At 46.3% G+C, this 14,963-nt stretch overlaps 1 protein-coding gene across 4 annotated transcripts in view; it reads right to left on the reverse strand.

Moving 5' to 3' along the window:
• Positions 1-57: 57 nt before the first annotated feature.
• Positions 58-14,963, reverse strand: part of RPH3A (rabphilin 3A) — a 301,610-nt gene continuing 286,704 nt past the window's right edge. For all 4 annotated transcript variants that reach the window (XM_082641651.1, XM_082641652.1, XM_082641649.1 and 1 more), the window contains 7 exons: positions 13,903-14,012; positions 9,990-10,116; positions 7,879-7,935; positions 7,020-7,174; positions 3,723-3,804; positions 2,277-2,373; positions 58-1,471 (listed from right to left, as the gene is read on the reverse strand). In XM_082641651.1, the coding sequence (XP_082497777.1) occupies positions 1,341-1,471; positions 2,277-2,373; positions 3,723-3,804; positions 7,020-7,174; positions 7,879-7,935; positions 9,990-10,116; positions 13,903-14,012 (759 nt within the window). In that variant the 3' untranslated portion in view covers positions 58-1,340. The remainder of the gene's footprint in view (positions 1,472-2,276; positions 2,374-3,722; positions 3,805-7,019; positions 7,175-7,878; positions 7,936-9,989; positions 10,117-13,902; positions 14,013-14,963) is intronic.

The raw sequence follows: 14,963 nt of genomic DNA on the forward strand, positions 1-14,963 counted from the left end.
AGAGAGAGAGAGAGGGAGGGAGGGAGGGGGAGGGAGGGAGAGGGAGAGGGAGAGAGAGAGAGAGAGAGGGAGGGAGGGAGAGGGAGGGAGGGAGGGAGAGGGAGGGAGGGAGGGAGGGAGGGAGGGAGAGATATGTGGGGGTCATTTGTTCATTTAGCTAAGAGCAAAGGAAGAAGGCAGGCTAGGGGCTTTGGAGAGGCCCCCTGGAAACCAGACCTCTGGTTTAAACACCTTCTGCGCCCACTTGGGGAGGCCAGGGGTTGAGAAAGCCCCTCTACGGGGTGTCTACACAGCTTGCGGGATGCTGCCATGCACCCAGGGCAGCGCCAGCAGCAGCGCAAGGCCCGAGGACACCCGGCTCTGCCAAGGGGAGAAGTGGGTGGTTGAAGAAGCGCAGACCTACGTGGAAGTTCAGGGTTTTGCCAGTTTCTCAGCATTTGCTGGTCAGGCTGGTGAGAGGAGGCGAGGAGGTGAGGCTGTGTTAAGATACACTTTTTTGCTTTTGCTATTTTACCCCCTCAGAGAGGGAGAAAGGAGAAGGGGCGAGAGGTGGGAGCAGAGAGGAGGTGAGAGGGTGAGGAAGGGAGAGGTGAACGTGGTGTTGGGCTAAGGGAAGGGGAAGGAGGAGAAGGGGGGAGGTGGGTGGTAGAAAATGGGAGCTAGTTTCTGCTAGGAAGCAAATAGGGGACATCCTGAAAGAGGGGGGGCTACCCAGTTCCTTTGGGTATTCTGCATGGTCATTCCTTGATGCACCTGGAGCTGGGAGGGTGTGTTCCTAGTCACCGGGGAGTTTAAACATGGGGGTCTGTTTTGTGGCAATTGGGGTGTATGATGTGAAGAGGTGGAGGGACCTGGGATGCTCTGTTTCTGCCCAAATGCTTATCCTCACAGCCTTGTCTGGCTCTGCTGACAACTGTGGGTATAGGTGGATGTGACATAGGAAACAAGTTGTGTGTGTGTGTGTGTGTGTGTGTGTTATGTGCGTGTGTCCAAGGCCAGGAGGGTCTAAAAACAGTCCTAAATGATGAAGAGCCTCTGTAATTTACCCAGGCTGAGAGGTTGTTAAATTACCAACCTCCTTGTGAAAATCTCCCCATCCCCATCCCTATGGCTCCATCCTGGAGGGATCAGAGAGGGGCTGCATTCAGAGCCCGCATCGCAGCGTTGAGGAGAGGGGAGGTTTTTGGTGGCAATGCCCAAGGTGCGGGGGAGACTTCAAAGGCAGGCTCCAGGAGTGATGGGGTTGGGGGAGGCAATAGAGAAGAGAGACCAGAGTGCAACGGGCAGCTGGGACAGGCTGTGGAGTGATGGGGCATGGAGGTGGGGACCTGGGCGCCATCCTAATCGCTTGACACGTGGTTCTCATTCTGTAGCTGGTGCCAGCGTTCTATCTTCTTGTCCTTGTTTTTCAGACACTCGTACCAGTGTTTTAAGCGCTCTCCCTTGGCTGAGATCCCCAGCTGGCAGCCTCCTGGAGGACAAGATGGGAAGATAGGGGCAGGCGGTCAGAGTGGAGGGATGAACGGGAATCTCATTCTGGACCCAAATGTCTAGCTGGGGAAAAACTGCCACCAAGCAGTGACCCACCCCCCCTCCAGCCACTTGGGATCCATTCTCTCTGGAGGTTGTAGTTACGAGGTTATTATTACTACTGGCTTTCTCTGCCTACAGACTACCTACTCAAGAACCTGCAATGGCTCCCTACTGTGGCATCAAGTCACAACTTCACTGTCTATTTTTAAAGACCTTCTTTAAGTCACCACTCCACTCACTGCAGTTCTCTCTCACTACTTCTGGCACTCATCATCTATTTCCAAAGAGTCCACTTCATCACCCTGCTCAATCCTGCCTGCACATCTTTGCTCATGCTGTATCCATTGTCTGGAATTCCCTCCCTGCTCCACCTGTAATGACTATTCTTCCTCATTATTTGGAGGGGGACTGGGAACAGTAGAACCTTCATTCTGGACTTGCAAATAGATTAAGGAGACTTCCTTTGCACCCTATTTTCTGCAGAGGCCACACACTCCACTCTTCTGTAATTTAATTATTCTGCTGGCGGTGATTTGTTCAGCAAATAACCAATCGTGATCCAATCTTCCCAGCTTTGTAACCCAAATTGGACCCAAGTGAGGACCATGGGTCCCGACTTAGCGTTTGGACAATGTAATTACCAAAGTAAAGCAGTGCCCTCAACCCTGTGCATCCCTGGGTAAGGCTCTCCTCTCCTGGGAGGACAGAGGATAGGGTTTTCCCCGGGAGCTGGGAGCACTCACCGATGTAATCATTGGACTTGCCAATGTCATAGTCCCAGACTGAGATGTCCAGTGACTTCTTCGCCAGGTCACTATGCTTGATGTCATAGAAAAATTCCTAGATGCAGCAGAGGAAGACACGTGAGTGACAAAGTTCTCTGAGCCTTCGGCATCGGAAGCTAAGAGGCTGAGTCCTAGGGGTTCATGGACCAAGGGGAGGACCTTGTACTGGGTATCTGGAATCAAAGGGGCCTTTACCCCAGGCCTGATGATCCCCTCTGAACTAACACTCCATATAACAAAGCCCCCCAGCCCCTATAATTCTCTTTTCAATGACTCTGCTTCAAGTTGAGAAGACTGGTGGGTTGTTTCTAAGAGGGCTGGTCCTGGTCAAGTTTCCTTTAAGGCAGATAGCCATGAACTCAGTCCTTCCATTCTGATAGCTTCTGAAGTGGTTTTCCTCCCTCTCATTGTTCAGAGATTAAAGGTAGTTGAGGGTTAGGTGCTTATGTTTTCAGATAATCTGATTTTGTCAATAACTCTTCTGCCTAATCATAAAATTCATTCATGTTCATCTTTAAAACAAACAAGGAAGCAAAAAAAAAAACAAAAAACCCCACAAAAATCCAAAACCAAAATTTGTTATCTATCTACCCAAGAATGACCACTGTCAACATTCCCCATGTGTGACCATACTGGTGTCTGTTTTGAAAAATTAATATGAATTTTATACCATATGAAATATTTGAATATTGTATTATAGAAATATAGTATGAATATACTGTACTGTGGCTTCCTTTTTCCATTTTATAACATATGGTAAAAACCAACTTTGTGTGTTAGCAGGTTTTTTTTCCTACATCACTACTTTATTTTTATTTTTAATTTTTTTTCTGCATCACCACTTTTATGGCTTTGTCTAACAGCTGTGTGGCTGGACCATAACCTAGTGCTCAACATTTGAGTATTTAGATGCCTGACAGGTCACAGTGTGAATACAGAGGAATAAGCACATTCAATGGGTATCTAGATAGTAGCTTTAGCAGGACTGGATGCACTGGATGGACCTGGGGATGGATGGAGGGAGAAGGAGAGGGAGAGGGAGAGGGATAGGGATAGGGCAGTGCCAACTGGGTGGGTGGTAAAGGGGACAACTACCCCTATTTATTTCCTCAAATATCAGTATTATATACTATTAGAGTTGATAAAGACACTGGAGATGATTTAATTCATTCTCTCTCCAAATTCAGTGTCTTCCCTATGACATTCCAAATCTATAGGCTTTTGTTTTAGGCTTGATTCCCTCCAATGATGAGGAACTCATTCCTCCTTCTTTAGATAATTCAAGCTGATCTATGTAAGAAAGCTTTTTTGTGTGTGTGCTTTACAACTTTCTAGCAGGGAATTTGTTCCTCCCTCACATATAGGAACTATCCCAGAGCATGGCAAAAAATGGGGCAGCCTTACCTCATTAAATTCAGGATTCAACGTTTTCTTCTTAATTTGAGTCTTATGTTTGGCTTTCTTTCCCATATCTGGTTTCAGCCAGCTGAGAGGAGACAGGAGAGGCTATTATGGATGAAGTTTAATGAATAAGAACAGCCTCTTGATGACCCCAAAGGTCCTCCCAGTGTCAGGAGAATAATGAACAGATCAGAAAGTGAATCAACATTAATAATGGCCAATGTGCATCAGAGCATCTACTTGGTGCCAGGCATTACCTAAGCACTTTATGCATATTTAATCCTCAACAAACCCTAGATGGTACAACCACCCATTTACATATAAGGAAACTGAGCGTTCAGAGTGAAGTTGAGACATATGCCTCTGGTCACACAGATGGGGACTCAACCCAGCTGTTGCCTCTGGAGTCTGTGCTCTTAGCTAGGACCTTCTCCCAATGGATCATTGAGAACCTGGATGACGGTGCCTGGGGCTTCACTACTGATTATCTCTTAAGCTGCCCCCAGGTCCTGGGGAGATGATGAGGGTATGGACAAAAGGGAGAAGATGCAAATTACGATCAGTCTCCTGTTCAAAACTATTCCATGGCTCTCCTTTGACCTCAGGGTGAAGTTCAAAATCCTTAATGTGGCCTTAAGGCTCTATGTGGTTGGGTCCCTGCTCCTGTCCAGCCTGATCTTGTGCCACGTGCTTCACCCCACACCCCATTCACTCTCCTTTCCATCCCAGGGCCTTTGCACATGCTATCTGTTCTGCCTAGAAGGCTCTTCCCCAGTGTAGACACAATGCATGACACGTAGCAGGCGCTCAATCAATATTTTCTGGGCGAATAAATACAATGGGCTGTAAAAACTCGTAAGAGTTCGGACAACTGGATTCTGAAGCGGGCCGTCACTGGCTGTGCAGCCCTCAACGTGAGCGTAACTTCGGCATGCCTCAGCGTCCCAATCTGTAAAGAAGGCAAACTTTTCCTCCTCACTCACAGAACTGCCTTTGAGGATAATCTGAAAGAGGAGGTGCAAAAGGGGATTTGAAAGGTACCAGATGCTGAACAAAAATAAAGGGCAATTCTGACTTTAAAAAACTTTATTGGGTCTTAAATTGGTTAATGATCTCCTGTTTTCTTTTTTACAATGCCCACCAGGGCAGCTGATTCACTGGTGACCACTGCAACTCTACTTCTTCTGGAGGGTTGGGTAGATGGGAGAAGGGGTGGTGGGGAGAGTTATTTAAGAAAAACAGTTTGCATGTGTCTGGGATTCAATGGAGTACAGGACAGGAGCCCAGGAGCTAATGTACTCTATTGGACCATAGGGGAAAATTAGAAAATTACACCAAATTACTCCTAGAAATCAAACGCATTCCAGACACGTGTGTTCTTTTGTTAACTAAAATCCTCTTTCAAAGAAAATCTGGAGCAAAGTCCACTGTGGCCTGATTTGTAGCCATGACCTTAAGGGAAGCATTGATTTCTATTGTCAGAGGCAGTGGGGATGGGGGAAGGAGTGTCTCCCAGGTTGGAGAGATCATTAATAAACACTCTTTGCCATGAGTAAGATAGTGATAGTAATTATTTATAACCATAATGGCAGGTATTTGTTGAGCACCGACTCCATGAAAATGTACCTCTCAGATCTCCAACTGTAGGGGGAGACTGACAAGCTGCTGGGCTCTGAATACACCACTATGTTTTCATGTGGCCACGTTCCCCACAGGCTGCTCTCAGCCAGTACCTGAGCCAGCAGCGACAGTAGGCAGCCCCATTTCTGGGAGATGCGGGGCTCCTCTAATGAGCGACTGCGCTCAAGGATTCCGCACCACAGTGGTTGAAACTTACACAGAACTGCACTGCAGTCTAAGACTCTTCCTGCCCAACCATCCCCCCACTACCCCGCAGGAAGCAGACGTGCACCAGGCCTGTTGTCTCTATGGTCCTCCTCCAGCTCTCTCTCAATTTTCCTTCCCAGGCGCTTTCCCCAGCAAATCTCTTAGCATCTCATCTAGTCTTCGTGTCTGCTTCTTGGAGGACAGGACCAAATGACCAATACTACTCTTCCCATTTCACAGATGAGGACATAGAGGCCCAGAGATGTTAAGGCATGAGCCCAAGGTCACACAGCTGGAGAATACTGAAGACTATTGGATCTGGGATTCAAACCCGGGCAGTCTGGATCCAGAGCTCAGGCTCTCAACAACAACCACATAAACACACATTTTGCTGCCACAAGCAAGGCAGAATTCTATTCAGAGTAGCTAAATGTTTCTGTACCAGGCGTAATTTTATTCCTTTTATATGGTATCTCATTTGAGCCTCATGCACACTCTTGGAAATAAGTGGACTTGTTTTCTCCACTTTACCAATGAAGAATCTGAGGCTCAGAAACATCAAATAACTTGCTTATAGTTACACAGCTGGTAGCTGGCAGAGATGGGAGGTGCATCCCACGTCTGATTCAATGGCGGCTTGGAGAATGTGCCTGAAGGACCTCCAACTACAGGGAACATAAATGACCAAGGCCCCAGCTGCCACGCTTGGAAATCCATGCCATGTTTGTGCCAAGCCACACTCCCAGCTGACTACCGAACATGGCAGGGATACCTATGGCAGGCCTACTCCTAGGAGACATGGGCCTCATGTGATGGCCAATTTTGGCTTGAGGACTTCCTGATGGCTTTGCTGAACTTGCATCTGGGATGCTTCCACCCATCCCTCCCTCCCTCGTCCCCTCACTTAGGGTCAGACTCGAATGGCCGTCTAACTGCTGTCCCATTTCCCTTGACTCTCCCCCTACTTTCCCTCACACAGGCATTACTCCTCTGTTTAATCCCCTCTTGGCATCTTCTCAGAGGACCCAGAACACAAAGTCTCTCTTATTCCCCGTGACTGAGATAACTGGAATAAACCCAAAGCCTAAGGTCTTTTCTTTGGGCATTTCCAGACTGAATCCAGAAAAAGTCAGGTTGCTTCTTTGGTGGTGGGGCTCTGGACTCTGGAGGGATGTGTTGCTGATTCCCAGGCGCTACAAATGGGATTACTGTAACCTTGCCGACCACCCCTCTCCCACAGGAGGAGAGCCACAAAACTTCTCATATGGGTGGGTGACACACCAGGCTGACTGAGACTCCAGACTCACACTCACCAGTTCTGGGCATCCGTCTCACTGTGTGACCCTGGGCAGGTTCTTTGCCCTCTCTGGGCCTCAATGTACAATGATCTTGGGGAAGCTCTCTGGTTTTCTCTTTGCAAGGATCTAGGACCCCCCTCTGGGGCCCATTTATAGTCCCCAGACATTGACTCACAGCTTGACGAATGGATCTGAGTAGCCATTGGCGTCCATGGCCGCCAGGTGCACGCAGCGTATGATGCCCACAATGAGGCCTCCCTGCTGTGTGCTGTACATGAGGGACACCAGGATCTTGCCGCGTTCCTCTGTGTCACCAATACGCTCCACCTGCTGCAGTAGGAGAAGAGGGTGTGTGGGCCTAGGAGGGAAGGGGTCCGGCCAACGTGGATGGCGATCACTAACGAGAGTCTGTGGAAAGCACGAGGAGGTGGGCCAGTGCAATCAGCACTGCAGACAGCAGACACCCCAGACTCCAGGGAGGAGCAAATGAGGAAAGCCAAGGGGCCCAGTCCTAGGCACATGGGGGCCAATGGCTTTTCTCTTAGACACAGACCGACCCTGACTCTGATCATAGGCTGCGCTTGACCCTGATTCCAACGTGACTCAGCTCAGACTTCCCCCCACCCACCCCGTTTTCTCAGAAGTGCAGTCCTTGGGGCCGAGGGCATGGTTGTGAAGCCAAACTCCAGCCTCTGCCAGACACACAGCTCAAAGAACCTGCCCTACATCCCCACGGAGGGAGCGTGGCATTGCTCTAGTGCAGCAGAACTGCCAGCAGGGCTTCTGCCAACAAGGTCAAGGAATTCGAGGGTGTCTCTCGGGTGTGAGAGGATGGGGCTTCCCGCACCTTGGGGGCTACAGGTGTGAAAAGCATGCTCCTGGTCTCATGTTCCAATGCCTTGGGCAAGGGCACCTCTCATGGTGAACCAACAGGCAGGTGGTTTGGGGTAAAAGAGTGGGAAAGGGGCCAGGGAGGGAAAGAAAAGGGAGATGCCAGACCCCGACTGTGGCTTCAACACCCACTCAGTGCTCACCTCCTCCTCGTAAAGGGCCATGCCTCGGGCTGACCCGGTGGTTCCAGCACGCTTCATCTTCAGGAAGGAGACAGAAAGGAAAAATAACATTGTCAATGGGGCTCATCTCCCTACACAAGAAAGACCAGAAACCCTTTCTCCCCTCTACTGGCATCCAGAGCCATGAGGATGGGTTCTCCAAGCTTCTGTGGCCCTCCAGCTTTCCCCCATTCAGCTAAAATGTATATAACGTTAACATTTGAGAGACCATGTTAATGCACAACAGCCTATTGATGTAGGTTGTATTACTATCCCCATTTTACAGATGATGACACTGAGGGTCAGAGTGGTTAAACCACTTGCCACAACCAATAAGTGGCAAAGTAGCCCATACACAAAACAGATAAGATTTTGTCTGCTCTGGTTGAAGTGGCACAGGGGCCACCAGGTGCTTCTTCCACCATGGCTCCTAAGGCCCTTTTGCAGGATTCTAAGGCTCTGGGGAACACAATGTGAAAAGCACTGGTTAAATACAACCTCTCCACTTTAGAAATGAGGAAAACTGAAGTCCAGAGGAGAGGGGTCAGAGCTTATGAGGTCCCTGTCCTTAGTGGGGCGTAAGAGGGGAGTTGGTGGTGGGAGGTTTAAGAGCAAAGGAAATGATCAGCAGGGTTGTGGGGCCAGCGTGGGCCTGTCCTGCCACCTCTGTGCCTCTGAGGCTGGCTGCGTCCATCACAGCGAGATGGCAGACCCAGGAGCTGAAGACCCAGATGGGGTCCTGGCCCCTGTGCTGACCAACTGGACTCACTGAGTGACAGACGGATGACGAAGCCTGAAGAGCCAACTGTTACCAGGCAAAGACCCAGAGGAAAGGCTTCATTCCTAGGCACATCTCATGATTTATTGGGTGCCTGGCGTTCGGTGTAAATTCTTCCTTGCAATTTTCCCTGTTGTGTCTTCCTTTGTCTGTGCTATAAAATATGGTGCAGCACACAGATAGTCCATCCTCAGGCTGGCCATCTGGTGGGAGGATGCTGCAGGAGTCCCCCTCCCACCCCCCATGGCTTCCCAATGGGGCGCTGGCCCACTGCCCAGGGGGAGCAGGCATGCTGGTCATTGCAAGAAAGCTGGGCTCTGGCTGGTGCCTGAGACCACAGTCACTAACTTGCGGTATGACCTTGGCAACTAGCTCCTCTTTTTGGGCCCCAGGTAGCTCAGACGTAAAAAAGGGTAGGTTGGATTATGTCTAAAAATACAGATTGCTAGGTTTCACTCTATCTTGCTAAGTCAGAATATCCATGGAGATCCCCCACAGACTCTATTTTGTAAAGCTCTGGTTTTAAAATCTCTAGTTGATTCTGAGGTGTAGCCCAATTGGACAACCTCAATTTGGTTCTTGTTCTTTCTCAAAAGGTGAGTATCACATCTAACAATAACAGTTTTAATGCTTTACATGTACTTTTACATTAATCCTTAAAAGACCCTATGAGGTTGGTACTATATTATCCCATTTTACAGACAAGAAAACTGAGGCACAGATAGGTTAAGTCATTTGACTCAAGTTATACTATAAGTGGCAGAAACTGGGACTCAAACCCAGTCTGGCTCCAGAGCCCATGCTCTTAAGCGCTATGGTATCCTGCCTCCTGTGTATCTCTATGATTCTTTATGACTTCTGACCGACAGGTGGGTAAGGCAGTATTATTTACTATCATAACAACAGTTAATTTATAAGTGCTTATTAGGTACTAGGTTCTGCCTCCTATGAGGCAGGTGCTGTTGTAACACCCATTTTAGAGACAAGAAAAACTGAGGCCCAGAATAGTTCAGACCCTTGGTGAAGGCCAGGGAGCAGGGAAATGGCAGAGCTGGCTTTGAACCCAGGCAGGCCACCCTGCCACACCACTCTGACCTTCAGAAGTGATGCTAACACAGGATTGGTAGAAGGCATAGCCAGGATGCAACCCCCATGTTCTGACCTGAAATCTTCACCCTCCCTCCAACAGCTACCAAAGCCCCTCTCCTGTCTGGCACCCTACAGATCTATCACATCCTTTACAGGCCCAAAAGAAGGCAGCACCCACCCCTCCAACTCTTCTTCCCCATTGAACCCTTGGGGCAAAGGCACTCACTGGGATCACCCGCTCCAGACAGATATTGAAGTTCTTCCTCTGGTTGGGCTTCAATTTTTTGAGCGAGAATCTGGTCTCACCGATAAACTCGTTATGGCCGAATTTGTCCTCATCACAGACAGAGATCCTGCGATTGACATAAAGGATGGAGAAAGAAAGAAAAGCATATATTGAGCTCCTACTATGTACCAAGAGCCCTGATTGATGCTGGCAAGGAACGTGTAATGTGCACAGGAATAATACAACTTCCTATTTATTGAGCACTAGGCCAGGTACTTCTCATTTCTTCTTGATCACGGTATAACTTAACAAGCAATAACATGCACAAATCTTAAATTTCTAGCTTGTTGGATTTTTGAATTTGCATACACCCATGTAACTACCACTCAGATAGATCAAGATATAGAACACTCCAGCTCCCAGAAGACCCTCATGATCCGTCCTAGTCACTACCTCCCTCAAAGATAATCACTATCTTGTTCTCTTGGCAAGATTCAGTGTCTTGTTTTTGACCTACATTTAAATAAAATCAGATGTATAGATCCTTTTATATTTGGTTTCCTTTGTTCAACATTATGTCTGTGAGATTCATCCATGTCTATAGTTATTTGTCCCTTTTTTGGTTGTATAGTATTCTCTTGTATAAATATGTTGTAATAATTTTGCTAATTATGGGCATTTGGTTTTGAGCCATTTCTAGCTGTTATGAATAAAGCTGCAATGGAACATTCATGTTCATGTCTTTTCTATATGCACAGATACATATTTCTGTTAGGTATCTTCCTAGGAGCAGAATTGCTGAGCCATGGACTACACACAAGTTTAACCTCAGTAGAAACTTCTAAACAGTTTTCCAAAGTGATTCCGCCAATTACACTCCACCAGCAGTTTATGCAGGTTCTGGTTGCTCTTCATTCTAACTTCGATTTTGTCGGTCTTTAATTTTAGCCTTTCTGAGTGGGCCATAGTATCTCCTTGTCGTATTAATTTATTAGTATTCCATAAGATGTTGTGGAAAAAACCCAAACGAACTTTTTGGCCAACCCAATACATTTCTCTGATGATTAATGAAGTTCAGCCCCCTTAACATCTGCTTTATGGTCATTTCAGCATCATCTGTTGCAAAGTTAGGCTAGGAACTTAGCTGACTCTTCTCATTTAATTCTTTCTCCCTCCAGACCTCTGAATTTCCCACTTTGGAGAGGAGACTGGGGCCCAGAAAGGTTGAATAATTTTTCCCCAGTAAGGGGCAGAACCAGAATTTGAAGCTCCTGATTTCCAGAACACTATATTGTCTTTTGCTATCTACTTTGCACAGCATTGAGTAGACCAGAGGCACAAAAAGGGGCAGGTCATGAGAAAGGTCCCTCGGGAGGCCCAAAGGACCAATCGAGGCATGATAATTCATCCTGACATATACTAAGATGAAGAAAGGACTTGTCCCCCCATGGGGGACAGACAGGAACTAACAACACCTTGCTTCTTGTCCATGAACATTTGTTGAACAAGGTTCAAAGTTCTGAAGGGTCAGAACACCCTCCTGCTGAGCCCCACACTGTACACAACTGGAGAAAGAAATTGTCTCCATTCAGCCGGTGGGGGTGTAAACACAACCATCCTTCCTGCAGGACAATATGTCTCCAAAGACTCACGAATAATCACTATTTTTGACCTAGTAACGCCACTTCTAGGAATTTACCTTGAAGACATAAGTGAAAAAATACGTAACTACAAAGACCTTTACCACAGTTTTGTTTATAGTTGTGAAAAAGCAGAAATAACATAAGTATTCTATCATGGGGGGACTTCTTAAGAAAATTATGAAGTAACCCTAAAAATGTAACAGTACGCATTGAAAATAATGTTGTAATTGCTCATCAGGGAAATGCAAAACCACAATGCGACACCATTACACACCCGCCAGAGTGGCCAAAATGGAAAAGTGTTGATGAGGATGTGAAGCAACTGGAACTCCCAGACATTGCTGGTAGGAGTGTAAATTGGTGCAATCACTATGGAAAACTGGCAGTTTCTAATAAAGCTAAACATATACATACACCATGGCTCAGCCATTACACTCCCAGGTGCATACACAACAGAAATGTATGCAAGAAATAGCTACTAGAATGTTCCCAGCAGCACTATTTGTAATAGCCCCAAACAGAAAACCAACCAAATGCCAATTAACGGTAGAATGAATAGATAATATCGTGTTATAGTCACACAATTGAATACTAAATAGCAATGACCCACAACAACTTGGATGAGTATCACAAATATACTAGTAACTGAAAGAAGACAGACATAAAGGAATTATGTGGTATGATTTCATTTGTATGAAGTACACAACTAGACTAAATTAATTTTTCCTGTTAGCAGTTAGGGTAGTGAATCCCCTGGGGGAAAAGGTCCTCACTGGAAGGGGGCACAAGGGGAGGGCTTCTGTGGTCTGGGAATGTTCTGTTCTCTTAACCCAGTGTGTTCACTTGGTGAAAATTCATCCATCTGTACACTTTTTCTGTGTGCACTTTTCTAAATGGATGTTATTACATTGCAATAAAAATGTTTATGTTTCCTTAAAATAATATTGTAGCTGATAGGAATGTACTTGGAACAGCCCACTTGTAAACCAGTTTGTATGCCTTGCAAAATTAAAAAGACCCACACCCCATATTCTGTGATCCAGCAAGTATCCCTCCTTGGTTTCTGTCCTAAGGAAATACTCATATGAACACAAGGAAGCATGAAGAATGCTCATTGCAAATTTGTTTGTAATAGAGAAAAGGTAGAAGCTATCTAAATGTCTGTCCACAGGGAACTCGATAAAGTGGTAAACAGTTACATAAAATTTTAAGACATGCCAACAATACCATATATTGTTTATAGATATATAATTAAGTAGCTGAAGCATAGGATACGCTCGGAAATGATACCCATAGAATTCAGGATAGTGTTTCGCCCTGGGGAGGAAAGAAGAGAAGGGAGTGGGGGGTGAAGTATACAAGAGGAGCTTCAATTTGCATCTGTAGTGCTTTATTCCTTACAAAAAAGAGCTGAAGCAAATACAACAAATATTAAGATTTTTGGAAGACTGAGTATTGGGTTCATGGGCATTTGTTTTTATTATATTCTATATTTTTCTGTATATTCATAACACTTAATAATAAAACATTTAAAAAATCTGTGATAAACCCATGCTATGGAGTACTCTGAAGCCGTTAAATATTAGGTAGATCTACATGTCTTCTCATGGCTACAGCCCCAAGATTTATTGTTAAGAAAAAAGGCACGTTCCAGATATATTCAACATGATATTTCTTATATTGTAAATGACAGTGTGTGTGTATATATATATGTACAGTGTATGTATGTATATAATGAATATACACACACTCACAGAAGGAGAAAGGCAACCCAGGCTGAGGGAGGGGACTAACATTTGAAAGCAGCTTTGTTTTCTCAATAATTCTTTACAAGAACAATGTATTCATTTATTACTTATATAATTTAAAATGCATTTTAATACCCTGTAGAAGAATATGAAGTGGCATCAGTATATTGTTAAGTGAAACTGGCTGATTACTTAATAGGATGGTCCATTTTTATAAACACTTTTAAAAACACTCTATTAAAAAAAAAACTTTCACACACACACACACACCCACACACACAAACACATACACACAAATACAGATACACGCTAAACCCAAATGTCCAGACACCAAGATGTTAACAGTTTCACTTATCTGTATTTTCAAAAGTGTCTATCAGAAATATATATTGCTTTTTAGAAGAAAAAAAGAAACAAAAAACTACTCTGAGATGTTTTAAAGCGCTGCCCCCAGGAACCACGCATGCCTCAGTCTCTCTGCCCAGCCTCAGGCCCCTCTCTGCCCACCCTCCCGGCAAGCACCTGAGGGTCTTCCTCTGCATGTCTTCATCCGTGATGCCATGATAGACCAGAGTCTCATTCCAGATGGGATTTCGGGTGTTCCGCAGGGTTTTTGTACGAAGCTTGTTGGACTGGAACCCAGACAGACATCTGTCTCAGTGGGGAGCCAGCCCTGCAGCTCCATCCCTTGGGCTCATTTGCGATGGGTGGGTGACTTAGGAGTCCACTTCCCTCAGGAGTGTCCAGGGGCTCTGTTGCTCCCAAATGCATGTTCTCAGGGAGTGGGGTCATCCTCTAGGGAGCATCACCAACACTGGATACTGGGCCAGCCCTCCCTCCAGGCACTGGGCCCCCTCTTTGAACTCTTTATAAAGATTAGAAAGCAAAGATATTTTTCTTTGAGAAAAAGTATTGTTTCTAGGCCAGGGAGGCAGAAATGAGAGTCTCCCATTCCTAGGCAGTGAAGAAATAATTTCTGGGGATATTGGGATGGTCCCCTCTGTTTCCCCAGATAGCATCCTCCATGCCTGAAATTCCTTAGAGAGGACAAAATTTTTCATTTTACTCTGAGAGAAGGTTAGAAATGCACCTGGTGTGGGCCTCCCTGGTGGCGCAGTGGTTGAGAGTCCGCCTGCCGATGCAGGGGATACGGGTTCGTGCCCCGGTCTGGGAGGATCCCATATGCCGCGGAGCGGCTGGGCCCGTGGGCCATGGCCGCTGGGCCTGCGCATCCGGAGCCTGTGCTCCGCAACGGGAGAGGCCACAACAGTGAGAGGCCCGCATACCGCAAAAAGAAAAAAAAAAAAAAAAAAAAAAAAAAAGAAATGCACCTGGTGGCCTGGTGAGAAATCTAATTCATACTAACATGTAAATGACTGATTGGATTCTTTGGCAAAGCAGGTTTGGATTTAGAAGTGGGCAAAGGAGTGGGTCAAGGAGAAGCAAAGGTCGCTGGGGAGTTAGAGGGAGTAGTGGCCAAGAAGTTTGGCCATGGCCAGGTGGGACTGTCTTTCCTTGATCCAAACAAAAAAAGAGTGAGATAAAGTGTGTATATGCCCGTGTGTGTGCCCGTGTGTGTGTGT

The sequence above is a fragment of the Mesoplodon mirus genome, assembly GCF_964341445.2.
Source record: "Mesoplodon mirus genome assembly, chromosome: 13".
Lineage (NCBI taxonomy): Eukaryota > Metazoa > Chordata > Mammalia > Artiodactyla > Ziphiidae > Mesoplodon > Mesoplodon mirus.